At 41.8% G+C, this 27,639-nt stretch overlaps 1 protein-coding gene across 8 annotated transcripts in view; it reads left to right on the top strand.

Annotated features, from left to right (window-relative positions):
* RABGAP1L (RAB GTPase activating protein 1 like) overlaps positions 1 to 27,639 on the top strand; it is a 216,544-nt gene that overhangs the window by 105,364 nt on the left and 83,541 nt on the right. For all 8 annotated transcript variants that reach the window (NM_001389346.2, NM_001389347.2, XM_046944410.1 and 5 more), the window contains 4 exons: positions 13,624 to 13,737; positions 22,567 to 22,641; positions 26,126 to 26,251; positions 27,382 to 27,525. In NM_001389346.2, the coding sequence (NP_001376275.2) occupies positions 13,624 to 13,737; positions 22,567 to 22,641; positions 26,126 to 26,251; positions 27,382 to 27,525 (459 nt within the window). The remainder of the gene's footprint in view (positions 1 to 13,623; positions 13,738 to 22,566; positions 22,642 to 26,125; positions 26,252 to 27,381; positions 27,526 to 27,639) is intronic.

Here is a 27,639-nt window from a genome sequence, read left to right as displayed (position 1 = left end):
GTGAAGCATTGCTACAGATTAACAGTGAAAGACTTTGGTTTATTTTTCCAAAGATCCACAAGTCTGTGCTTGTTTCCTCAAGAAGTAAAGAATAGCTCCACACCACTGATGCATTTTGAGGTAGTTTGCTCGGAAAGAAGTGTGGAAAAAAATTTTGCTGAAAAATACACTTGGTTTGCACCTAAAGTGAGAATGGTGTGTTTTGGTCTGTGTATAAAGTGTACTCTGAATGTTACATTTTGGTATCAGTCATCAGTTTGGTGTTGTTTCACGGGTCCATTACAACCTGTAAACAACTTATCTGGTCTGCTGCTTTACAATGTGATGATTGCAGTGCCAGTGGTGAGTGGGAATGGTGTTGCAACCCCTAACAGCGTTGTTGGTGAGCATTTTCTTCCTCATTTTTCTTCCGAGGTTTCCCAGTACTGTTTATTTATCTCTTGCAAGTTTCCTGTTCTAATTCCATCAATTATTGATGAATTCTTCTCTTAGAGCATTTGTTCGTAATGAATAATTTCAAAGACAAATAAAAGACCCCTCTGCAAATTTAACGTATTGCCCTTTTGTAGTGTTTTATATTGCTTTCTTGGAACGGTGCACTGGGGAAAATGGTCCAAGGCAAAAGCTACTTTGTTTGAAGTTCTGTGTATTAAGTATATTTCTTCTGTGAAGAACCTCATGACATATCTGGGATGGCTGAGAATGACAGGCAGTTGTGTGATTGGCAAATGGAATGACAAATATTCCTTTTAAGTCAGTATTTCATATATTTAGTATTTTGTTTTCATATGTTAAAGGGCATGCAAGCAAGAGGGGATGGATAAGATGAGGGGGAATGAAAAATGTCTTTGCTTAGAAGAAAAAAAAAAACAACAAACAACCCACAACTTTATTTAACAAACAGTCTCTTCTGTGAAAACAAATTTTGTTGTGATAATGTGTCTTTCTTTTTAAATCACAATCGACAGTAATATTCTTTCCTAACTAATGTCATTGTAATCTGAAATGTGCATGGGTTAGTTACATGCTGAGTCTGAGAATCAGGGACTGTCAGCACTGTCGGATGGCATGGCTTCCTCTTGGAAATGGCACCTATGAGCCCTATCCAAATCATTGAAAGCCCAACCAAAATGTTCTCACCGGAGGAGGTGGTGTCATGTAGCCATCTGGGAAGTGCTGAGTTAGCATGTCCGTGGCTGTTAGGAACCCTAACATGGCTGAATATTTGCCTTCCGCATGGCAAGGTGGAAATCCATCAGTCCTGCTCGGTCTGAGCTGTCTCAAAGGCCAGGCTGAGCTGTGCCAAATGTGCAGTGTGCCCTTCCTTCCCTTTGCTCTGCTGCCTGTGTTGTGATGGGCTCTTTCAGCAGCTCAGTGTATGATGTAATACAAGCTAACTGAAAAATCCTAGTCATGGTGTATTAGATTTGATAGCTCTCTGGAGTTTTAAACTGGGAACCTTACTGTCCCCACACTTCTTTTTTCCATGTCATTTCAGTTTCCCCTTTTGTTTTGATTTGTAGCTGACAGTGGTTCTCAGATTGAGCACAACTTTTAGGTCATTTCTGTACTGCTTTCTTTGAAATGGTAAATTCAGGTGGAGGAAAACTGTAGTGATAATTTCAAAATCTGTGTTTGGTCCGAACTTCTGAATTTTGTTTTTTTTTTTTTCCTATGGCACAAAGCAAAGCTGAACTAAAAATAGCAAGCTGTGAGCTTCACTTAGCTATCTGCTGATTGAGCCACTGTCGCCCTGTGTGTTTTTAAGAGCAAGGTGAGAGAGACGTAATGGAGTTAAAAAGTTAGATAATCACAGAATGGCTGGGGTTGGAAGGGACCCCAAGGATCATGAATCTCCAACCCCCCCCACCACAGGCAGGGCCACCAACCTCCACATTTAATACCAGATCAGGCTGCCCAAGGCCCCATCCAACCTGGCCTTGAACACCTCCAGGGATGGACAGGGCATCCACAGCCTCTCTGGGCAGCCTGTGCCAGATAAAAGCTTTGCCAATTACAAAGCTGGCATTATCTGTTCAATGAATAACTCCCTGCGTTACTCTGAGATGTGTGCTGTAATGTACTTATTTAAATTCTCATTATTAATAGGATAGATATGTAGTTCTCTGATAGCTTTGCAAGAAATCAGGCTTCACATCAAATACTTTAGCAATCTCTGCAGATAAAATCTTTTCTGATTTAGAAAAACCTTGGGAAGAGGAGGCTGCCATAGAAGAGCACTGTATGGAAGCAAGGAGTGAGAGGCTCCAGGTGTTTCCTGGACACATATTTTGTATTGTCTATAAATAGCCATCCATGTTTACACTTACTGATTCTTCGCAGAAAAAGCTGCTGATACACAATGGAAAACTTTTGTACCCTATTCTGTTTAGAATCAGATGTGGCGTTATATAATGCTTTTGGTGTTTTCCATCTTTTATCTTGACAGGCATTTATATATAGTGTTGTTGATCTTTTCTCTCTGCTTAACCTCTCCATGAGAGCCTGCAGCTCGCTTTTCTATGACAGCAAATTCAATTTTCTACCTTGGCCTTGAGAAGGTGAAAGTGCTGGGAAGGCTCAGGGCTGGCATGTGCCAGCCAGCTGATGAGTGGGTGTTGCACCCAGTAAGGAAGCTAGGCGGGCTGAGGGGGAACAAATCCACCATGCAGGCTGGCACATCAGGTGGATGTGCCTTGTGCATCATAAAGCAGTAGTTGGTGTTGGTGGTACTTCTCCTTTGTTTTTTGACTTTCCTGGTTTGTTTATGTTTGTGGGCAATACAAAGAACTTTTGCATAGTTTTGTCAAATAGTTTTGTCCTTCGTTTTTTATTCCTTACTTTGCAACTGGAAAAAAAAAATGGGTTTGAGAAGCACGCGGTGTTCTTTGGGACTCATTTAATCCTCTGCCCGCATTCTGCACTGCTTGGAAGTGATGATGCACACATTCTTATAAACCTGTACAGCATTACGTGTTAAAATTGAACTAAATGCAGAAAGCGGGTTCAGGAATTGCTTTTGACCTTCTGGAGTAGACTTCCCACATTGAACAACCCCAAACTTGGGTGGGTCTCATTTCTGTGAGCCAAGTGATCTGATGCAGCGTAGGCTATTATTGAGGTAAAAGCACAGATACCTCAAAGGCTACCACATATTCCGGAAGGAACACCCTCTGATAGCAGAAAAAATAGAAACGTTGTTTGACTCATACATATTACCTACATAGAAATATCGGTGCATGGCATAAATGGCTGCATGTCAAAATGAACGCATGGTGAGAGGGAAACATAGATTCAGAAGCAGCGAGAAGTGATCTGTATTTGCAGTGTTTTCTGATGCGCATTTATGCATTTCTAAGTAGACGTTTCAATTAATATTTCCTTCAGTTTGCGGATTATCAGTTGTACTTGGAGAATAAAGCTGCAAATACCCAACTGAAACACAGAGCTGAGTCTAGGTGAGCCGAGGTCAACCAGCTAAGGAATCACACACTGTGTCCATGAAGAAATGCGATGAAGCATGGTGCAGGCTACAGGAATGCCTGTCAGGAGCAGTAATGAGAACTGTCCTGCATTGCTTTCAGCAGTGCCTGTGAGCAGCCAGGGGAAAGGGAGCACTGCAGCATGGGCCGTGTTCTCTCTGCTCTTGGTTTCAGGCTGCCATCAAGTAGAGAAGCGTGCAGCTGTATGCAGAATGCGCCTTGCTAATCCCAAAGCAGATAAGCAGCTTTAAGAAGTGAAAAATTTTAACATATATCAGCTGTATATTGTAGGAGTTACAGAATTCTTGATAGCAGGATCGTTTTAATAATAGGGAATATATTTATAATAAGAGGGGAAAAAAGCCCTTTTCATCAGTGTAATAGCTGTAACTAGATTTTATAGAATTTAGTAGCCTGCACAGTACAAAACCAATCTGGATTTTCTTTCAAACTGATTTTCACTGATTTGAATGAGGATATTTGATTTATAGCTTCCTTTTATGAGCTGGCGAGAACTAAATATAACCTCTCTGGTACTTGTCTTTCCTCTTCCATCCTTCATCTTTTATTTCCCATTATTTCTTCTTGTTCCTCTCCATTTCACCATCATTTCTTGTCTTCCTTTCTGTCCCTAAAGCCTTAGTTTGCTTCTCCTCTCTGTTTCCCCCCCTCCTTTCTGCTTACTGCTGGTTGCTGCTCTGCACTGTGGCACTCTGACAAAATTGGTTATCTTGTTGTGCCAATGACCAGCCTTCCCTAAGCACTCCTGTGAAGTACTGGAGGTCATTCATCCTCCAGTTGGAGCCCTTCCTTCACCTCAGGCAAACACACATGTAATGAAGTAACACAATTACTCTTATGTCAAGTATTTGTTTTGCAAAGCCAGGAGGGGTAAAAAGGAGGAAGAAAAGCTGAATCAAGGTTACCCCTTTACTGTAACCTTGTCTTTCTACATGCTGTTGTACAACCCAGACGTGCTCCCAGTTCCATGCTCTGGGGGATGTCTGTGCAGCCAGCACTGAACTTGATCTTTCTTGATTTATGAGGAGTTGTTTTGCTGGCAGTTTTGGAAAGACTTCAGAAGTCCCAAAGATTTTCCTTTCCAGGCAGACCAGCCAAACCCAGGGTTGGAAGCTTCTGTCTGCAGTTCTGCCTGGCTGCTGGATGCCTGCTTGTTGCTGCTTCTGCGACTGCCAGTGTTTTCTTAGGTGCTCCCAAATGACATTGTGTGTTTAATTGGTGGTTACCCTTGAAAAGTACTGTGAGAAAGCACAGTTGACTTCAGTGCAGCAGTTTTGGAGGAGCTGGCTGTTAAACTTACCCACTGATCTTTGCTTAAATCGTAGAATCATAGAATGGCCTGGGTTGAAAAGGACCACAATTATCATGCAGTTCCAACCCCCTGCTATGTGCAGGGTCACCAACCACCAGACCAGGCTGCCCAGAGCCACATCCAGCCTGGTCTCGAATGCCTCCAGGGATGGGGCATCCACAACCTCCTTGGGCAACCTGTTCCAGTGCGTCACGACCCTCTGTGTTGAATGATTGCTGGGTTTTGATGTAGATCTTAGCGTAACTAGCATAACTGAGCCATAACTCAACTGACTTCAGGTGCACGGAGAGCGCTTCTGTAGCTATAAAAGCAAGTGCTGCCTCCTGGTATTCTTTCAGTGGTATCCTTTATGTGAAGGGATTAACGTCTTTTTGTGCTTTGTTTCCATTTATCATTTCAGCTTTGTCTTATTCTTCTATGCCTGGGGGTTTGTACTGAGCTGGGCTCACTGCATCCTCTCCCGATGAAAGCTGCTGCTTTCATGTGACTCATGGTTATTCCTTATTTCTGATGGAATGAGAAATGATCAATTTTCTATTTGGTTTGCTGATTGGCATGAATGTCAGAGGTGCTAAGAAGGGCAGTGTTGGTTTGCTTAGAATCAGCATATTGAAACAAGTGCACTTCTGTTCCATCGTGGAGAATGTAGATGCGAACAGAAATTGTGTTTGTGTCTCACTTGTGAAAACCAAGGGATTCAGAAAGAGCTCACTGTGGAACGATGGCGTTATCAGTAAACTGAGATCACCACCCCACTGTAATCAGAGTAACCAGAATAAACTAAACATAATCATACAATAAGGCGTGGATGGATGTAGGCTCTCTTGACTGCTTCCAAAGAGAAGGAGCAGCTGAAATCAGCTTGTACCTGTGCAGTGGTTATATAAACTGCTTGAGAAGCGCTCAGACACACTGAGAAGTGGTATATAGAAAACACATATCATTTGAAACTGAGTTAGGATTATTTTAGTGCACCGTGCCGTCTTTGCACTGTCTGGTCTTTATTGTTATGACCCATATATGACCAGCTAAATGCTCTCTAATGTCAGTACTGTATTGACCTGAATGTTAGGTGGCGCTGAATCTAAGGCAAATTTCATTTTCAAACAATGGGAATGAACCAGAACAAAACACAGAGGCAGAAATGGAGCTGCTTTTGATGATTCACGCACAGCCCCATAGGTCCCAATTACAGGCAGAGCTCTGTAGCATGGCTCTCCCATTGCCACATGCGGCGGTCACACTGCTGGCTCAGCCGGCGAGAGTGGGACTTAAGGGACTTCTGGGGCTTACGTTGAATTAAGGAATTGTAGCCTGAAAGCACTGGTTTTGCTTGTGGCGCAATCAGCACAGACTAGCTGATGTGTGATTCTGTCCTTCTTGCAGTATTTTTCTTTGTGACTTCATCTACAGGTGCGTTTAAGTCTTCTGCTAATAAAGCTAGGTATAGATGGCTTGCTGTCAGCCTAGGGAGCATCTGCTTGCAGTCACTTGTAGCTGTATGAAGTATTGTCAGGAGGTGAGAGCCCCTTCACGCTGCATTCCCTCTCCTTGTAGCAGAGAAGATTTAAAAGAGTGGAAGCAGAGCTGTAGCCCCCTGTGTCAGCATCTCTACGTTGTTTATGTCTGGGATTCGTCTTGCAGCATATTCCAGAGCTGCATTCACAGCACGTGCCACCTGTGGTGACAGTGGCTGTGGTTTCAGCAGCTATCTTCAGGGTCTGATCCACTCCAGAAGATCCAGGGAGGTACTCAGAAATTAGTGTACACAATCCAGTGTATCCACAATTGCATCAGGTTCCGAAGGCAGGAATGAAAACTCTGTGGTGGTATTTATGCCCTTGTCCCTCTCCATCTGGCTGGCCTTCCTCCTCTGCACTGCTTGGTGTCCTGCGGCTGGAGCTAAGACTTCCAGGTATTATTGGAGGGTGATTTTGTGTTACACGCTCCCAACAAGCAAAAGTCTTCAGTATTATGTTCTGATGTTAGCACTGAGGAATGCAAATTGCTGTCAGTGTAACCATCAGTTTTTGGATTACTTACATGAAGAATAGAAAAGATTAATTTGTGATGGGTTTGTTGATCTCAGTAGTTCTGGAAGAGCAGTGCACAGAAGTACATGCCTCAGCATGATGAGGCAGCTTCACTTAATGAAAACAGAAAGGCAGTGTTGTCATTAGCAAGTATTAGAATGGAGGATATCAGGATCCCAAATTGTAGCTTGAATGACGTAGCTGTCTTCAGGGAGAAGATCTGGGTGGGCACTGAATTGGTGCTTTTTTTGTCTTGGGAACATTACTGTTGACCACAGGTCTTGCTGAAGTGTTCTGTCTGGATTATTGGAAGAACTCCAGTGTTCAAGAACACGAGGGGCAGATGGTTCCTTTTTCAAGTAATAGCATGCACACTTCAGCTACAGTCTTAAGCATTTAAAGATCTCTACCTGCATAGTGCTCCAGGACGTTTCCTCCTTGTTGAAAACCAGAAATGTTGAAGCAGATAAACCTACTTGACATGAAAGCATTTTCTCCTTATATTAACATTTTGCCAGCAGCAAGCTATGCAGATGCCAAAAGGAGCATGGGTTGGGAGGCCCAGTGTGTCTGTGAACTTCATTAGAGTTCTGTCTTAGACCTGGAGTCACTCATCCTACAAAGGAGAAGCAAGGATTGCTTTACAATCTTACATGGACCGGCTGCATTGATCGCATCATCTTCTAATTGCCAGAAGAAGATTTCATTTCAAAATTTGCAAAACCACGCTGGAAGAGACACTGACGAGAGAGACATCTCCTTGGTCAGCAATACTGCAGGGCACAAATCTTCTCAGCGCTAGTTTCATAAGATTTACTTCTTAAAGATGTCTTTTTTTCTTTCTTATCCTTCTTGTAGTGAAGATTTCAAGCCAATCCATAAAACTGAACTAAGTTTGGTAACGCTGTCAATTGAGGTAGGTACGTAGGAGCCCAGGATCCATAAACACTGCTTTTGTGATTTTCTGTAAACATTTTCCACTTCATTTTTCACAGCCATCTGCTGTGGGTGCAGCTGAGTATTGTTTGTTAGAAGCAGGCTCACCTGCTTCTGGAAGTTACCCAGTGAGTTGGTGGTGGAGTCAGGGCTGTTTGAATTTCAAGTTGCAGATTAATCACGAGAACACTTTTTCCAACCTTTACAAATGCAGTTGCATCTCTAACAGAGGAGACTTTAAAAACAGCCCGATCTGAGGATTAACGAGCCAGAAGGAACGTGGACAAAAGTAGCTGGCTGTATGGATAAGTTTGTGAATCACGTATTTGCTTTTCTGTTCATGAGGTATTGCCTATGCACTTTTGGTGAACTAAGTGTGAGTTACCTGGATAGCGTGCCTGTCACCCAGTCTGATGGAGCTTCAGAGCCTCTGCAGGGATCAGCCTTCTGGGGTAACAGCTGTTAAAGGCAAGAGAAAGCCAAAGACAAAATGCGCTTTAGCAAAAGGATGTTTGGTATCGTGTTTGCCTAAGAATGCGTGACACAAATAAAGCTCCAAATAGAACAAAATCAAAACTGAAATGCTGTCATGCCTACAGATAGGTGTGTGTGGCCCTTCATGCCAACCATACATTACGTGGATAAAAATGACCCCAAAGCCATCTGCTGGTGTGCAGAGCTCCTTGTCTCTTAAGGGAGAGTGGGGAGCTTTCAAGATAAGTGTTCAGGGGGAGCTCAGACTTCAGCTTGCCGTGCCAGTGGCAATGATTTGAGCCTGGCATATTCAAAAATTGATCTCTTGCCCAGTAGCACAAACAGCATTTTTCTTTTGACAACGTCTTTTCAGAAAGGATATGGCAGAGAAAGGAGAATAAATTATGTATCTGTATATACCAGAGAGGGAGGCTGTATAGAGCAGAGGAAGGGAAATAAAACATAAAGATAGTAAAGGTCACAGATATTCTCCCTTTTGGAGAACGAGGGAGTGTATGCAGAATTGGTATTTTGTAGCTGATCTAATATGCTGTGATTTTTACAGAAAAATATAATCGAGTCTGCAGCAGATTGATGGCTGAGCCCCATTAAAATCTGAGCTGTTTCTGCCTTACCTATGAGGAGGCTACAGCAGCACTTCCCTACTATAGCCAGGTACAGAAGAACAGTTATATTCATGCTGATGAAGAGAGGAGAGGCTGACACGAGCCACCATGGTCTGCTTGGGCTGGAGCTGATGGGCCCATCTCCAATAGGACTGTTGGGTCATTCAGCTTGCAGAGAGCACTTCTGCCTAAGCAGCAATAAATATAGCTGGTGGGGAGACTAAGATTTGCAAAGCTTAGTTGACCCATGTATTTACTGGACTAACTGAACTGTTACATTTATGACACGTGTCCTTTTTCTCAGTTTGCTTCTCCGTTAATAAGAAATCTGAGTGTTTTGTGCTCTCTGCTGAATAAAAGCTGCTGATGATAGAAAGAAAATCTATTTATAGGAAAGAGCTGAGCTACAAGGTATGTATTACAAAAATGCTACAGAGGAACTGAGCATAAGCCAAGCCTCTTCTATTGAGTAGTTTTAAAAGGAAGAGCTCTTGGTTGTTGGTTTATTTTCCCAAGTACTGTTGGTAAAGAACATGGGATTTTATTGGGTCGCACATGTGCTTGGAGGGCTGTAGTGTGCACAGAGGATGATGAGAGGAGAGGGGTTGGTGATGTGCATATGTGGGCACAACGAAATGTTAGGTTTCATTGAAAGCAGGAGCTTGGGAGGATGTCATTAATAACAAGGGCCAAAGCTACGTGTCAGGAGCGTGGCTTGTTTCGAACCCATGTTGACTGACCTCTTTGCTGTGTTGTGTTTTCTACCTATTTGTGATGGTGTTTTAGAGAATGTTTTTGTCTTTCCTTGAGACTCTGGGATGTGGGTATTTTAAGCCAGTGAGAAGATGAAGCATGGGTGGGACAATCTGCTGAAAAACTGCTATTTGCACCTCAGCAGAGATGCAGACCTTACAACTGAGTCCATTCAGGTGAACTTGTGCTGACTCTGGCACATACAAATGATACTGTTTTCATGTGTAATATGATAAGACTAAACTGGAAGGGGGTTTTCTAAGATGAGGGATGAGCTTTGGGAGGTAAGAAGCGCAGTATAGGATTGTCTGGTTGTATGCATAGTGATGTGGTCTTGGTGGCACACAGCTCTGTGGTATTGGTCGCGTCTTCCCCGGATCCCTACTTTGTTGTATATGGAAGGAATAGTACCTATCCATATTTATTTCTTTTCTTCCCTTTACCATGTTTCATTGTGTAGCCCTATGCCTTACAGTAAACAGTTTAGATTAGAATTTGCTGATGAAGTTATTATTCTCCTCTTTGGCATTTCTGTAGGACTCAGCTCTACGGTATTTCTGCACGTGAGATGTTAATTGATTTTCACTACACCCTACTGAGACAGGGAATTATTATTAACCAGAGAAATGGAGCACAAGGAGATGGAGGTCAGAAGTACTGCTCAGTTTGAGTGTCAGGTCTGAGACACCCGTGACCTGATTTATTACTTTTCTTTGTACTCACATGAAACTTCTGAATCAAAACTCCTCCTTCCTTTGGTTGCATCCACGAGTAACGCTGCATTTCTACATACTGAGTCCACAGCTGTAATGCAGACAGCTGTGTAGGAAGGGAGGCTCAGCTGGCCCCTTGTGATGTTTTTGTGAAAGCTGTGTGCCTGTTTCCAAGTAAGAACCTGTAGGCAGAAGTGGGGAAAGGATTTGCATCTTCCAGGCTGGATGTGGCTCTGGGCAGCCTGGTCTGGTGGTTGGCGACCCTGCACATGGCAGGGGGTTGAAACTCAGTGATCATTGTGGTCCTTTTCAACCCAGGCCATTCTATGACTGTATAAATCTATGATCTAGCAGCCGACATGGAGATGTCACACCTGGGATGGGTGTGCTGGGGGCAGTACATGAGCAGGAGTCTTTTCCAAAGTGTCTGAAATGTCCTCAATTAAAACCTAATTCAGGATACGCCTGCACAAAGATTGCCCTGTATTTCTTACTTCTGAGCGCCGTGTGGCCTTAATTTTCTTTTAACGTTTACTTTAATGGAAATAGTTTTCAGTTGTTTTTTTTTTTTTTCTTCTCTCTGTATTTCTATTTCAATCTGCCTGCTGGCATCCCGTGTCCACATTCAACGGCGCCTTCATAGTTCACAACGACAGCAGTGTCACCACGCGGGTACGGCTGCTTCGCAGTTGCAGAAGCTGGGCTGTTTCAGAGTGTGCCAACTCAAAATAGAGAGCTTGTTCAGTAGGATGTCAGCTGTCACAGAGTTGACACATGAAGATAATTCTTTTCCTCAGTAGAATATTGTTTCTCTGAGTTGGCAGCGCAGAAATGATTGTTAGAAGTGAGGAAGATCATTAGAACTCTTCGTGCTTTGATAGCCATCTCACCTGATCTTTTTTTCCTAAGGAATTAACTAATCATGGCTTTCAGAAGAACAAAAACCCTCTGAAAATCTGAATTAAGATAAGGGTAAATTCATCTGCTGCTGTACTCCTGAGAGCAGGCCAGTGAATGAATGCTGTATGGAAAAAGGAGGAGACTTGCACAGATTTTGTATATATTTATATATAGAAGGAATTTTCTATACTGATCTCCTCTCTGGACTTATTTCTTGGCTTTCTTAATTTGTGGCTTTAAAGCATTTTGGGTGGGTGTTGTCTTTAGGGAGTACATTTGTTGTCTTTTATTTTAAATACTCTTTGTGATGCACTTAATTATTTCCCTCTAGCTTTCTAGAGCATCTGTGCTCACTGCTGGATGCAGCCTCTGCCTCTGACTCCTTCCACATCAGTAAAAGTGAATGTGCACTGGGGCCTTCACACCCATGTTATGTGGGCCTGCCTTGGGCATCTACCCTGCCAGCTTTTATTTTGTTGGTTTGTATGAGAAAAGGTGACTTAGTAATGAAGGCACAAGGAGAAAATAGAAGGGCGTGTGGAAGGGGGACTTGTTTCCTGATGGTGAGAAAAAGAGAAGATGATGAACCAACGTACTGACTCTTTGCCTTTTTTATTATGATGGGGGTTTCCACGGTGGCCTTTCACTCTTCTCAATGTGCCTGTCAATGGGGTTGCTCCTGGACTGGACTTCGGGGATATACTAAGAATGCTGCTTAGAGAACTGCTTCTTATCAAACATTAATTCTTATTTGTATTCTTGCATATGATTCTGGCTGCATGGTTAGTTTCACTCACTCACAGTGACGTGATGCTTCCGGATCCTGAAGGTGCTGATGGTGACCCGGGGAAAGCCCAAAAGCATGTTTGTTTTCTCCAGCAAGTGTAATAAAAACAACACCTCTCTGTAAGCTTTCCTGTCCTCAGCACATCACAACACGCCTGGTATTTTGCAGAATACAGATTGTGTCACTGCCTTGTACTGGAGATGTTGTCAAGCAAAGGGAAAGCAACAGTTGAGATCACTAAGAATTAGGACAACATAAATGAAGCGTTCACAGGAGAGAAGGTTGGTAGGAGATGTGGATTTGAGGGGAAACGGGAGAGGAGGAAGAGGAGGGCTGCTGAGGGCTGTGGAGGAAGGAGCATTCCTGTGCAGCACTGCAGGGCCTGTGTGGGATTAGGGATGTCCCACCCATAGGAGATGAGCTGCCCGCTGACTCCAGCAGGTTTAAAGCTCGTTTCTGTGGAGCGCTGGATTACAAACTGCAGTCTGAGGGTTTAGAAGCTTCTGTGTAACAAATGGATGTATTTCGTTTTCAAGGCAAAAGTGCTTATAGAAGATTTATTTTCTAAGTCGCTTGTGAGGATTCTGTTGGCTTTCCCTTTAGGATTACAAAGGTAGTAGAGAAAAGCAGTGTTTGGTATTTACTGATGTAAAGGTGCTATCTTCCACTGTGAGTAACTGGAACCTGAAGATAATGCATGAGTTGCTGAGGCTCCAGCACTTTGGTGCCATGTCCTCGTACACACAGCTCTTATCACACAAAAATACAGCATTGTAAGCAGTTACTTCTTTATCTAAAGAGGCAGGTATATCTCGGGAACAACTCAGTTCCAAGCACAGGCATTTGGTGTTGTTTCAGATGTGTTTGGATATGCAGATCATCCGTATGGAGCTTGCAGAGCTGCTGCAGCACTTAAGGAGCCTCCTATCCTCCTGCAGCACAGCTGCATATCAGGCAGGGCTGTCTCAGGGCTTCTGCCGTGGTGTTTTTGGACGTGGTCAGGCACCCGACCTTCTCCCTGGTGCCGGTCCATGTAAAAATGAAGTTAAGTCCTGTTGAGGATGTTCTACTAGCAAGGAAGATACAGGACTTCTGCACTTCTGGTTTTGTTCTCTTAAAGATCACTGTGTGGTAAACTTTGGACATTTCCCAGGAATAGTTGGAAATGGTAATTAACATGGTTTTTATGGTAGATTGATACAGATTTAAAGATAATACCTTTGAGCTTTCCGAAGAGAGACGGTCTCATTTTCCTTTTTTACTGGTAGAGAAATCAGTAAGCATATGTTCCGTAGGAAAAAATGCATCTGCAATTAAATAACCAGTCATTTTCTCTGCGTTCTGAAGTTGAACTGTAAGCCTGAAGGACAGAAAACATGCCACGTTGCTCTTGTTAAACTGTCAAATTATTACTGCGTTTCAGACCAGAGGCTTTTCAGTTTCTTCCCGAAGCATTTTTGGAGCGTGAGTCAGTAAAGCAGTTATCTAATGTAACCACCCTGACTGCATATAGAATTGTGTGTGCTGTATGTTTAATTACACTGTTACCAGGCTAATATTTGGGGATTTTTCTCTCCTTTTCACAGGATTCTGCTCAGGAGAATGTCATTACGCGAGATATTCATCGCACGTTTCCAGCACACGATTATTTCAAAGATACAGAAGGAGACGGTCAGGAATCTCTATACAAGATCTGCAAGGTACAGTCAGTACTCTGAATTTTAAGATGTTCCATATAATGCTGTGGCTGTATTTTGCCCAGCTAACCCTGCTCTGATCCAAATTGTCAATCAGTACGATTTAAAGCTTTTTTTTGTATTGTTTATGAAGAATATAGTGTTTTTGTAGTACTACGTGCTCTGAAGTAGTTCTGCAGCTTTGCCTTTTCTGTATCCTAAGGTGCTTGTGAGAACAGTTGAGGCTCCTGTTAGTATTATCAGTGGGCAGTGTAGGATCTGGGGCCGTTCCTATAGGAGCCTGGGGGAGCAGAGCTTTTGTCTCTCTGCTGGTAGAGGCTGTTTCCGAGGATGAGAAATCCTCAGAGCCATCTCTGCAGTGATGCTGAGCAGGAAAGTCTCTGAGGTAATTATCTAGAGAACAAGTTAGCTGACCATTCCATGGGTGAGGTGCACGTGTAGCTTTCGCTCATACCATTCAGGTCACCCACTGATCCAGGAAAAGCCTAATACTTTTCTTCCAGTTCACGCATAGGGAAGGTGAGGTACTGAGTGGTCAGATTTGGCCGGGCAGTGTAGGCAGGCTTACTGCTCAGGAGAGATGCAGAAGGTATTAGATTGCCTCTGGATAGGCAATTCTCCTGTTGTCAGCTACAGACTGTACTGTTTCTGGCAGTCAGTTTTCATTTAACATTTTTTTCTACATACAGATAAAAGGGTTGCCTCAGACAAAGCCATTCCTACTGCTCTTCTTTCTCCTTATTGCTCTGTTTCCTCCTCCAGCTGCTGTACAGGCAGAAGTGATGGAGTTGTCATAACAAGCAGACAAGAGTCCTGCCTTTGGGGTATATTGATATATATCCCTTTCTCCACATAAATGTGTTGGTGATGCAGTCTGCTATTCAAACAGTAATTTGGACAGCGGGTAAAAACTACCTGCTTAGGTTATTAAAATTGATGTTCACGGTCCTAAATAATTCACATCAACTTTTTTTTTTAAAAAGAGCAAAAGCAAAGAATGGAGCAGGGAGGGACGTTGGACCGATTGCATTGATTTCTCACTAATCTTGGAGGGCTTTGAAAAGAATAACTGGGATGATGCGGGTAATTACGGGCTTTCAGTTTGAGATCAGTTAAGTGAAAAATGATGGAATGGCATTCAGCTTATCAGGAATTCAACGTGAGAAGTATCTTATAATGAGTGCCTGCAGGTTTATTGAAAATAGATCTTGACAAGCTAAGATAAGAAAGGGAAATACAGCTTTCTTCGGTGAAGGCAGTTTTATCACAATTTCGTAGAACGGCTGCCATACAAAATAAGTATATATATAAATGCTGGACAGGTTAGAACATAATAAAACGCACATTAAAGAATTATAGCTGACTGGCTAACAGGTTTCTAAATGTAGCTATATTGAACTAAATGCATTTCAAACAAGATGTCATGAAGGTCACTTATTTATTTGGTGTTTTCTTTCAGACGTTAGTCATCTGAAAGAAAACAGGAAAATCATTTCTCCTAAGGATTTGTAGGCGACACAGAGAAGGGAATTGTAAGTAATGAAGGGTGTATAAATAGGTGAAGCTTAGGTAGGAATAGAATGACTTGAGCAGCTCAGTGTTTCGTAGTTGCTGCAGCTGCTTTTGATTGCCGTGTCCAGAATTAAACAACTACTTCTAAATCCAGAGGGGCAGAGGTTTCAGTCCTTCCTGGGCAGCAGAAGTGAAGTGCTGTGCTCACCTCCCATGGCCAGGAGCTTTCCCTGCTTTCCCAGTCTCAGCTTCTCCTGCTCAGAAAGGAGCCGCAAATGCAGGTGTTGGTTTTCCCATTCCCAAGGGAGCAGATCAGAGCCCATCAGCCTGCAAATCAGTTTGAGGACTGTGTTTCCTTTGAAACGTTGTCTTGAATTCTCTCTGCCATTTTGCCACTTTCTCTTCATACAAACAGGTTCTGAGTGACATCTTCGCAGTCAGCTTTCGATTTACTGCTCTGAGCAGCTTCATGTCATCACCAGACTTTGTTACTGTGCTATTTTTATGTGTATCCATATGATTGATGCACATTCTCAATAGCCTCAGCTCTAGCACGTCTTCCTGTGAGGTTCTGTGAGGGACTTCGCCTTAATCCTGTGGGTGAAAACTGACTCTTTGTTTCCTCCTTTGGTTTCCTATCCTCTAATCGATTGTTTGAGCCTTTTCCTGTGGCAGCTTAATTCCCTATAAGTGTTTGGGAAGGGATCTCGTTGGATGTCTTTCCAAAATCCTCGTGGGCTGCACTGACTGCTTCATGTTTTGTGCTCTCATTGGCTCCTTCAAAGAAGGATTTGTGAAGCGTTGCTTCCTGGTACAACAGCCATATTGAGTCTTCAGCATTGAATTATTCATAAGTATTCTGCTTTTATTCTTGCCAGTTTGTACCTTCTTGCCAGTATAGAGATGAGACTTAACTGCTCTGTAGGTTTCTGAGCAGCCCTTTGTCTTTGTTGAATGGTGATGGAGCTCTGTTCTATGGCTGTGTCTCACTGGACCTTGAGTTTATGATGGACTTGGCCACTTATAAAGGAGCAGCGTTAAAATCTAATTAATTTGCTTACAAATGTGTCATTCTAATAACTGCTTTAGTTTGCTGGCATAGCTTTGAACAGTAGTGCTGTGTGCTCGGGGCCTTCTTTTGACGTGAAAGTAAGATATTTGAAGAGTGGGATTATTGAATGAAGCCAGAAGGGGTCTTTCCTCGACTGGGAGGGTAAAAAGAAGAGCTTTTCCTCCTTGCCCCACTGAAACAAGGGATGATCTGAGCTGTCAGATAAAAAGGGAAACCATTAAAAGCTCACTGCCTCATTTTAACAGGTCTGTCAGTTCTAGTTCCATCTCTTAAATCTCTTCTTCAGAACAGTAGGAAATCAGGGAAGATGGGAACTTGTTCAATTTCAGAACGTATATGTGACAAAGTAAAGTGTCTAAAAATAAACTTTAAGGCTGACAGTGGTGATAAGGAATGAAAAGAGTTCCAGATTGGAGATCTGAGATTTCACTCGAGGACATCACATAAACTGGATTTGTTCAGAGAGAACATCTTTGGGAAATATTTATGCTTCTTGCAGACTTTCTGTTAAAATACTCTGAAAATTCAAGCTTTATCTAAAGAGTTTGTTCTCAGTGTTACAATGCATAGCAGGATAGTACTCTCGACCTACTTCCATGCTTGCATATGTAGTTAGCAGCTCTGTGCTCCAGGGAATCGAGGCGTGTGACAGAAATAGTTCTCTCGACTGTTTGGAGCGTACACAGTGCACAATTTAATGTGAGATGTGTTTTCTCTAATTTTCTGATTACAGTAGCTCTTCTTTGGCAAACAACTGCTGTGATGTTAATAGAAGAAACCGCATTTGTTGCAGTGAACTCAATTTATCAGGGTTAATAATGTTATCGGGCAGGCTGAAACAATAGACACAGCGTTTCCCTGCTTTTGTGAAAGTAGATGGATGGGTTTTTCAGAGGTTCAGAGTTGGTGGCAGTGAAAAAGGGACGAGGAAGGCCATGAATCACTCGTATCATGGTGTATTTTGTTACTGCTGCTTGTCTCCCTGGTTTATCAGATTTGTAGTTTTTTCCTCATCCCGGTCATACTTGCCTGGATGGTTGGCTTACTGCAAAATGAGACACTATCTCACTGTCCCAGTGTCTGCTTGGTGGTACCCAGATTGGTAGATGGAGTTATACACCAGTTCTCTAGCAGAGCTATCTAATAGCATCCAATATGATTTTTTTATTATTTTCTTTAGGATGTAATTGAAATATGAATGCCTTTGAGTTTTGTGACCAGTAGCTTCGGTACTGTACCAGTCCATGAGGGATGGGTTACTCTTGGGCTCATCTTCCAGGATGGCAGAACTGCTGCTGAATGCCATTCTGCAAACTGACTGTGTGCCCTTTATCCTTTCATGAAAAATATTCGCTTCTTTGCAGTGCCTTCATTCTGATGGTGACCTCTTGACATCACACGCATATTCTTTTCTCAGTCCTTTTTTAGTTACTGTTCCAAGTTTACAAATGGGTAGTTTCAGTGTTTGGCCACTTTGGTTTAATTCCTTGTCAAAGAGCAGATCTCTTTCTTTGCTCTAGTGGCCTGTTGTGTGTTAGAATATACATAAGAGCATAAGCAGACTTAGTTAAGAATTATTCTTCATCTATTTTTAGTTGTTTATTTTCTTCACTCCTGGGCTGAAGAGCGATTTCAGTAAATATTGTTGTCTTGTTTCATGCAAAGGATTTTTAATGTTATCTTGTCTTCTTCAATTTACATCGGTTCCTTCTCTGTGCATCTGTGCTCAGCAAGGAAGCAGCAGTACTGTTCTTGCATATGGATTTTCTGCTGAGTTGTGCTAGTAAAAAGGTCAGGATTGTGAATCTTGAATGCTGGAAATGGAGCAAAGACTTCACTGTTTTCAGGGGCCTGCCTGAGAGGACACGAGCACTTCTGCATTCTTTGGGCCCTTACTGAGCTTATGGTTTGGTGTGGGAGGGCGCACACACACCTGCCTCTGGGGGATGCACAGTAAATGGGTAAATGCAGTGTTCAGTGATCGCAGAAATTCCTTGTGGGATGCAATACATCCAAAATGCTGCAGACATAGAAATGTCATCCCTTTCAGACTGCTAGCCTTGCAGTAAATTCAGGTATGGAGTTTTAAATTCTCCTTTTAGGTGTGGCACTTTAAAGTATATTATCACCAGTGTTACTCAGCATGTCATAAAATGCCTTGTTGCTTGAGAAGGCTGCCTCCAGATCCAGGTGTTTTCCTGAGGCACCACGTTCTTCAGACTCTGCACAAGACTTTAGCCCTTCAGCACAGAGCAGTTTCCATGTCAAACACTGAGTAGATTCCTGAGATCATTTGTACTTACAAAGGTAAGTAGTGAGAGCAAACCAGGCTTGTAAGTCAAAAAATCTTGCATTCTTTTTTAATTTTCTTTTTTTCTGGAGTGGAGATGCTGGATATGTAGTACAGCTGCTCAGCAGCTTGCCAGAGTGCCTGTCACTTTTTCGGAGAAGTGAGAGTTTCCTGTGCCAGAAGACATTACTACTGACAAGAGATAACGTTCGTGCAGATGAAGATGGGGATGTGTAGCTCCTCTGCTTGTACCTTTTCACTGCATTGCTGGGAAGTGTGCGAAAGCTCTGGCAGATATGAGAAAGATCTTTCTATGAGGCAAACACTATAGAAATATTTTTTCATGGGGTCTGTTTAATTTCTAATTCATTGCAATGAGTGCAGTTGAGGCAAATTGGCCATGTGATTGTAAGCTGCTTCCTAGTTAGTGTTTTACGTTTTGTTGTTTCAAGTCCGTGTGAGCCTTCGGCAAGTACAAGGTATCATTCTCATGCTTATGAGGATGCAAAGTGGCAAAAAACAGTCTGGTCTGGAATTCAAGATGAACCCTTGTAAACGTCCTCTTTTCAAACCATTGGGACTCACACACAGCAGTTGCAGAAATCCGAAGTCTGAGTTACTGCATCCCAATAAGCAACCTTTCCATTTGTGTTTTTGAATGGAACTGACCATTGGAATGGAACTTAGCAATGGAATTATTGTATCTACAGAATCATAGAATCCTGGAATGGCCTGGGTTGAAAAGGGCCACAGTGCTCATCTAGTTTCAACCTCCCTGCTGTGTGGAGGGTCGCCAACTACCAGACCAGGCTGCCCAGAGCCCCATTCAACCTGGCCTTGAGTGCCTCCAGGGTTGGGGCATCCACAACCTCCTTGGACAACCTGTTCCAGTGCGTCACCACCCTCTTCTTCTACTGAAGATTGGTCCATTTCTGGATTCTTCATTCACTTTCCGGAAATGCACGTGGTTCCCTACCACTCATTTATTTCATGACACTCTTTCAAACAATTTGTTTGCTAACGATGTGCTTAATAACTGCACAGTTCTCTGCAGAAGACAGATAACTGTTGAAAAGATGATTTAATTCTGTAATAAGGTCTTTGCTAAGTTAAAGTGAATTAAAGAATGCTTTAAGTCAGAATCAGAATATTTATTAAATCTAAACTGTGAGAAATGGAATATTTAAGATCTCAGTTAATTGATGTATCGCAATCGGAGGTTCCTGAAGAGCTTGAAAAAATAAGAACTGGAAGTTTACAGTGCTGTCACAAGTTACCATGGGAAAAGTACCATTCCCTTGAAATTAGAAGAAACAGCGACTTCATTGGAAATGGGAGATTTGGGATTTTGCTTTGTTTTCGTATTTCATGTGGAAAATCAAAGTTAATGCTCCTGAATCCCTTAAAGAATAAATCTTAAATAATTCATCTAAGATGTTTTCTTAATTACATAGCATTATTGTGGTATCTGTAGGCAGCATCCTTATCTTTGAGGGAATTTTGGTTAATTACATCATCTTTCAGCAATATCAGAGTCCCAAAGGTTACTTAAAGCTAGAAGTATACATATAATTGGAAATGTAATATGCACAAAGCTCAAAAATGTATTTGCTTTGGGCAAATGAAATAAAATCATGTTGATTCTACAGAGTTAGTTTAAAATATATATATATCTCTTTATTTGTCCATATCATATAGCTTCAACTTTTTCAGTTTTGTCCTAAGTCCTATCCTGAGCTGAAGATGACAGCCACATATCTGGCCACAGCTGCTTGCGTGGATCACGTTGTGGGGAGTTTCCTTTGAAACTATTTGCATCGACGCTGTCTGTTCTTAATACATGTTCAGTATTTTTCTTCATTCTGATTTATAATCTCTTCTTCTGATACTTGGTTGGAGACAGACTCTTCAGCACGTTCCCTGCAGGAAGTCATTCCGGCAGAATGACAGCCTCAGTGACTGTTCTGCAATAACACAGGCACAAAGAAAGTTCATGTGGATGTTGTGCTGGAGTTTAAACACAACTTTTGTACCTCCATCACATATTTTCCAAGTATAAGCTCTGCCTTCTTGCTCTGGTTATGTTTGAAAATGGATTTATTGCTACTTCTATTGTGCTCAGGAAGTTGATCATGAGAATGTTCCTTCCTTCATATTTGTGTTTAAGATGCAGAGTGATGTGGTTGGGGTTGCTTTTTTTCTTTTTACTCTCTGCATTTTCCATCTTATGCCACAGTTTCAACTTGTTTCCCTGTCTCAAAGACACAAGTTTACATTCCTCATACTTTCCTTTACCTTAATTTTTATCCTTGCCAGTTTGCAAAGCAGTCTATGTAGTGTCTTCAAGCTCATTAAGATTAAGCCAATGTCGTTTTCAGCAAATGATTAGCTATTGTGCTAATACTGCCTCTCACAACAGAGGGAGCTGCCACGAAGGTTGATCGTTTTGTTTTTAGCCTGCATGTTTTTGTTAATTTAAAATGTTTTTTTTTTATATGTGGAAGGCATCAATCACGTGTATTATTTGTAATTTCATGTACCTGGAGCTGGCCTTTCAACACAGAAATAAAACATGTTTTAAGACTGCTGCACAGTTAAAATAGACTGGTAGATTTAGGGAACAAAGAGATAAAGGCTGTTTATTGTTTATTATTAACAGGTGATGGTTTTAGTTAATTTTTTTCAGTAGTGTACTTGATTAGTCTTCTTGTAGTTACTTGACTGATGAAAATGAGCAGTGAATTGGGATCATGGTCACCTCTATTTCTGCTGTTAAGGAACAGTAAGCAGTAGAGGCCAAGGGACAAATGTATTGGGGAATGTGTGGATGAGCTGTTGCTAAACAGTGAGCTTTAAAAGAATACTCAGTCTATGTTTCTGATGAAAATCTTCCCTGCTGGGGTCACTCTCAGCTTCCTTAGAAATATTTGTGTCTTGGTTTCTGCCAGTCAGAATGGAAACAGAAAGGTGGCTTTGAGACTTGACATGCATTTTGGCTTCCATTTCAATGTTTCTGGCAGAAGTTGTTGGCAATTACGTTAATACGCTTGGCTTAAAAGGATCCAAATGTCATTTTGAGACAAAGAGTTGGCTGAAGGCATTGTGAGGACTCTCAACTGTTTTTTAATGGTCTTGGGAATCTGGAGGGGTCCCAGTTGACTAGGAGCTGGCAAATGTTATCCTGGTATTGAGGAAGGCCAAGAATGAAGACCCTGATAATCACAGGCTTGTCAGTTTCACTTCAGTGCCTGGTAAAATGATGGATCCAGTCCTTTTCCTGTAAAGGGAAGGTTTGTTGTAGAGTTGGAGCCTGCATGCAGGACTGGAATGTACACAGGTAAGTTTGCAGAGGATATGGACCGAGGAGGAGCTGTTGTTCCTGCAGCTCTGGCCTTGCACTGCAGTTTCCCCTCACCATAACCTCATTGTTCCCTCAGGATGGCTGTCTCTTCTCTGTCAGTCCTGCTCTGGCTTACTTACTGTCTCAGGTTTCCACCAATGCTCAACAGCCTCTAACATCTCTTTCAAAACAGTATCCATCATCTTGTCTCTGAAAAGCAGAGAGGAAAGGAAGGTTTTGTTATTTCCAATGGTAAGAAAAAAATAGCATGGCCATCTTGCCATAAAGAAAGAGTTACCTTCATTTTTCAGCATAATAAGGAAGTGGAAAAACTGTTTCTGATGAATTTTTCAATGTAATTTTCAGTGGCTTTCTAGCAAATGACTTGAAATCCTGTTTTTTCACAATGTGAAGGTTTGTCTTCCCCAATCCAAAGAAGGAAGCACACTCCCCACACAACCCATAGTTGCCTGTTTCTTAGCTCATTCTTGCTTCATCATTCCCTTTCTTCAGCAGAATTATCCCTGGTTTAGGTGAGGAGAAATTGCATCCAGCTCTTCTCATGCAGATTGAAAAATAAATGCATTTTAATTATCTGTTGACTGTTATCTTTTCTAGGCATACTCTGTCTATGATGAAGACATTGGCTATTGCCAGGGACAGTCCTTCCTTGCAGCTGTGCTACTGCTTCATGTGAGTCAACTGCTAAATGAAAGCTTTGATACTTAGAGCAGCCTTAAAATCAGTAGTACTGGAACATTGTATTTGACAGATATGCGCTGTCTTATATTTGTCTGTGTTCATTTTACTGCTGTTGCTTTCTGGCAAATAGTGAATAACAGCTTCTATTTTAATGAATGTAGATTTCATTTATTTAGTAGAAATCCATTAAATTATCGAGTACTTCTCTGTCAAAACCAGAAGGTGATGTGCTAGATTTTCTTTGAGTTTAGTACTCCTGTAGGTAAACTGCCTTTGTGATTAAGGAGAACTTGGATTTGGGAGATGTTCTCGGAGTAGCTCACAGAAGAAAGCATGCCCATCAATTTTCAGCAATACATTTTTCTCCTGAGGACGTTTTATGAATTCTTCTGAATGAATGTTGAATTTGAATGTTGATATTTTAGCCTGAAACCGAAATCTTTACAAACTTTGATCTGTCACTCCCTATATATACACGTGTAGGTGTAGAGACATAGGTAGATAAATACATGGTTTTTCTATCCTGTGAGATGCTTTAACTTAGATGCATCAGTAGAAAAGGAGCAGATTCAAATATTGGTAGATATTGTATAGAGTTTCTGAATAAAACACCGGAGATCCCAACACCGGCTCTTTTTCTGCCCACTGCCTTTTTCTGTCAGGCTTTTAATTAATAAATTATTAAGCATGGTTGAAATACACTACAGGCTGTGGGTTTGGATAGGATGTTCATGGTATATATGTTACGTATATTCTTCCTAAGGCACCTGGAAATTAAATTCAGATTGATTTAACTATAAGCTGTAATTTCTGGTGAGATCTATGACACAGGCTAGTAAATGGGGAGGTTGGTGGCCCTGCCTGGCAGGGGGGTTGGAGATTCATGATCCTTGAGGTCCCTTCCAACCCAGGCCATTCTGTGATTCTGTGAAAGTGTTACAGAGAAACTCGAGATTCCTCCAGAGTTAATCTGAATTCAGTTAGGTTACTGCTGTCTCACATACTCTGCAAATCAGCTCATATCTATCAATTACTTTTGCAAGTAATTATTTTTACTCAAAGAAGGTTTCTAATTTCCACTGGAGGGATAATCCATTTGCAATACCCAAGTTGTTTAGAAATGAGTGGGTGTCACATTCTTAGCGTTCAACTAATATTTGGCTTTCCTCTTTTGGTAGTATGCTGTCGTTGCAGTAGAGAATCTCCTTTCTTTCTAGTGTTTCTGGAGTTAGAAGAAAGTGCCCTGTTTTGCAGGGAATGCTAAATGGCAATTGCACTCATTTTAATATGCCCTTTATAATGTTTGCTTTTACAATAGGATATTAAACTGAAATAATCAGAGAAAGGGGGGAAGGGAAGCAGTGTCACTCATGTAAGTTGGGAGCTTCCCAGGATATCCTCCAACCTGTGTTTTTCTCAAATTCTCCAACCAATCTGCATCTGTGAATGCTTGTACGACCCCCTCTAACTCTCCAGTCTTTGCATGAATTCTAGACTCCTTCGTTTCCCTTTCTCTTCTGGGACAGGATATTTCTTTTCAGCGTAGATATCTTTCAGGGATGGTTGGGTAGCCTGAACTTCCATCCTGGCTTTTTGTGATTTTGCTGCTTTGGTGAAATTCACATCAAAGATGAGCAGGTAATCTCTAATCTCAGGGGACCAGTGTTGCCATCTCTAATAAGATTTGCTGTCAGTCTCACCAGATTTGGCTTTCTTTTCCTGATTGACTCTTGGAGACGTTACTAAGTGAAAAACTAATATTTCTTTTTCAAAGAACAAAATATAAATTTCTGGCTTTTGTAATTTCAAATAATAGGTTTTGTTTAAAATTAAAAACAACAACAAAGTATATTTCATTTACAATTTTGAATTCTTGGGTTGGTAATACTGGAGAACCTGCATCCACAGAGTGAGGACTCCATGGCCTCTGCCTGTACTGTCTTTGGCCCAGTACTCACCTCTGTTCCCTCTCCCTGTGGCGGGGGAGGAATGACTGTCAGTGCACGTGTCTGATTGAGCATGCAAGGTAGGTGTGCTTGTGCATGAGCATCTGTCATTTTATTAGAAATAATTGTTACCTTACCAAAAATGTATGTTTGCTTTCATTTTATTCTAGAGCAGACTGAAGCTTTTTGGTCAGGATATTTTTTTTCTCCCCTTTCCTTTAGCTGTAGCCTGGATCTGCTGTCAGTGGGGATTGTTCTGTCCAGACAGAATGGTGATAAGAGCTTTGAGATTCCTAAAAGCTTGTTCTGAGTGAATCTAGCTGGCACAGATAGCTAACAGCTGACCTGGCAGTTCTTTATGTTAACTAGTTACTTTTGCATATGCTGCCTGAAAATGGAAATGTCTGCACGTGGCCCTGGAGGTAGGGCGTAATCATAGGATGAACCAGAAATGATGAAACCCTGGAGGTAAATATCAGGAGACTCTTCGGAAAAATACTGAGCTTTCATCAATTGCTGATATCTGATAGGGGGTTGGCATGGGAGTGGATGAGAGAATATGCTAGAAGGTCAAGAGCTGTCATTCTTGGTACTCAATGAGTGTCTTCCCGTGTAACAATCCAGTGCCCATAAAAGTAAGTTGTTTCTTTTTTTTCCCCAGATGTAATTGAAGACCTAATTTGGGGTCTCCTTGTGCCTATCTTATTATTGTGTTACCTGAGGGCATGGAGGAGAAGCGGGATGACTTGTCAGTGGAGATGTGATGACACAGGGCTTCCCGCAAATTCAGTGCTCAGTGGACTGAAGCCAACGAATGCAGTTTTAGGGTGGCTCACGCAGCCATTTGTATTGCTTTCTGAAATTCTGTTGAGTGAGAAATTTTGGCCAACATGAAATAGAGTTTACAGAGATAGGGCTTCTAAAAACATACCGTGATGTTAGCAGGGGGGAATCAGCCAGCCTCGAGCTCACAAGGAGATTCTGAAGACAACATTTATTTCTTCTTTATTCATCATGGAAAACCTGACTTCAGGGCTTGTCATCCTCTGGAGTTTGGATGGGAGCAGATAAGCATTATTCTCACAGAGGGTTGTTCATAGCTCAGTTCTGCATATTTCACAACTAACCAAGTCTTTCTTGGTAGAAGTCAGTGTCTTAGGATGGTTTGTTGTTGTGTTTTGCTTTGTTTTTTGCTTTAAAGCTGGACCTCTTCACCTGAGAAGGATCTCAGATCTATTGGCACAAAGAATAGTGATGGCAGTTGAGTAGTTGTAGGGATGCAATGCTGACATGAGCCTATGACCTTATCTCACCTTTTCTTCAGAGAAAGTCTTATAGAGCCACGTCAGGGTGTCCATCAAGTAGAACAGTCCCCTGGAGATTTTAGTAGCTTATTTCTAAATTCCGAGTGCTCTGCTGAAAAATTTAATACATCCCTGGTTTGGAATTCATCTTAAGGTATTAAAGTCTCTGGAAAGAATGTCCATGCTCAGCTCAGTCCTTAAAATCACGTCTGTGTGTTTCTCCAGATGCCGGAGGAGCAGGCCTTCTGCGTGTTTGTGAAAATTATGTATGACTATGGCTTGCGGGACCTCTACAGAAATAACTTTGAAGATCTCCATTGCAAGTTTTTCCAGCTGGAGAAGCTAATGCAGGTGGGGCTGGAGGAACAAATTGCCTTCATAAATGGGAACACTGGTGTGGGGACTGGTGCTTTGCTTCCATAGCCTTCTGGACAGCAAAACCGCTCACTTAGAGGTGGGGCAGAACCAAGGCAAGAAGTCTTAATACCTACATCCAAGCATTGTGAATCAGGTTTACTTATGATTTCTTTTTTCCTTTCATGTAAAGATGTTGCTGCTAACCTATTGCATTTTTTTCCTTCTGTCTGCTTGCTCTCCCTCTTCCCCAATTTCTTATGTTACACAGAGAGAATTTCTCTGCTCTGTTAAGGCCAAAGTGTCTTTCAGACTGCCATTATCAGTGTCCTTCTTTCTAAGAGTTGTGCTGGTGGTCAAGAGGTCAGGCAAATCAGGACATCTTGACGCTTACGAAATACAAATTAAGTGTCGGTCATTTTACTGTGATTCAGTGCATTGCTCTTTTTTGGGTGTAATTATGTCATATTCAGAGCAAGTTAAATAAAAAGTTGCAAGTTTGACACTATTGCTCTGACTAGGAAGTGCTTACTAGCAGTTCAATAAGCCCTGTCCTGGGTTTCTGTTACAGCGTGAAAGCTAGCCATTAGAGCTAGCTTCCCTTCGTGGTCTGCAAGGTGAGCTTGTTTCAGTATGCATTGCTTTTTCAACAGAACAGTTTATAAATGACAAGGCACGATTAAGAAATGACTTTTAAGAACATACATGTACATGATGTAAATTTCACAGCTACTCTGTCTTTCCCCTATTGAACAGTTTGTAATTTCTCAGTATAATTTAATAATATATTGTTTGATGCCGTGATAGAATCCAGTGGTTATCTCATTAAAACTGTAACCGTGACCACTAAAAGTTGCAAATAAACTTATTACTGTTGTTCAAAAGAAGCCAGGATTTCACTTTATTGTGTTTCTCAGTCTTTAGCAACCTGGTACTTGCACTGCAGACGACGATCTGGAACGTTTGGACATTGTGTTGAGGGACATGGTTTAATGAGAACTATTGGTGATGGGTGGATGGTTGGACTGGTTGATCCTGTGGGTCTTTTCCAACCTTGGTGATTCTATGATTCTATGATCCTGTATTAAGGAGTACTGAAGCATTTATTATTTCTTCCTGTACTCCAGGAGCAGTTGCCTGATTTGTATAGCCATTTCTCAGACCTCAACTTGGAAGCTCATATGTACGCATCCCAGTGGTTCCTCACACTTTTTACTGCCAAATTTCCACTCTGCATGGTCTTCCACATCATTGATTTACTACTTTGTGAGGTAAGAAAAACCCTTGAATCAGAAAGCCCTTTCTCCACCTCGTGAGTGTGTTAAGAGCTTCTGTCTTCCTCTGTTCCATTTTGTTGGAGTCATTTACAGTTTAACTGTGTGTAC

Source organism: Gallus gallus, chromosome 8 (assembly GCF_016699485.2).
Source record: "Gallus gallus isolate bGalGal1 chromosome 8, bGalGal1.mat.broiler.GRCg7b, whole genome shotgun sequence".
Taxonomy (NCBI): Eukaryota; Metazoa; Chordata; class Aves; order Galliformes; family Phasianidae; genus Gallus; species Gallus gallus.
This window is presented reverse-complemented; position numbering and strand designations above follow the sequence as displayed.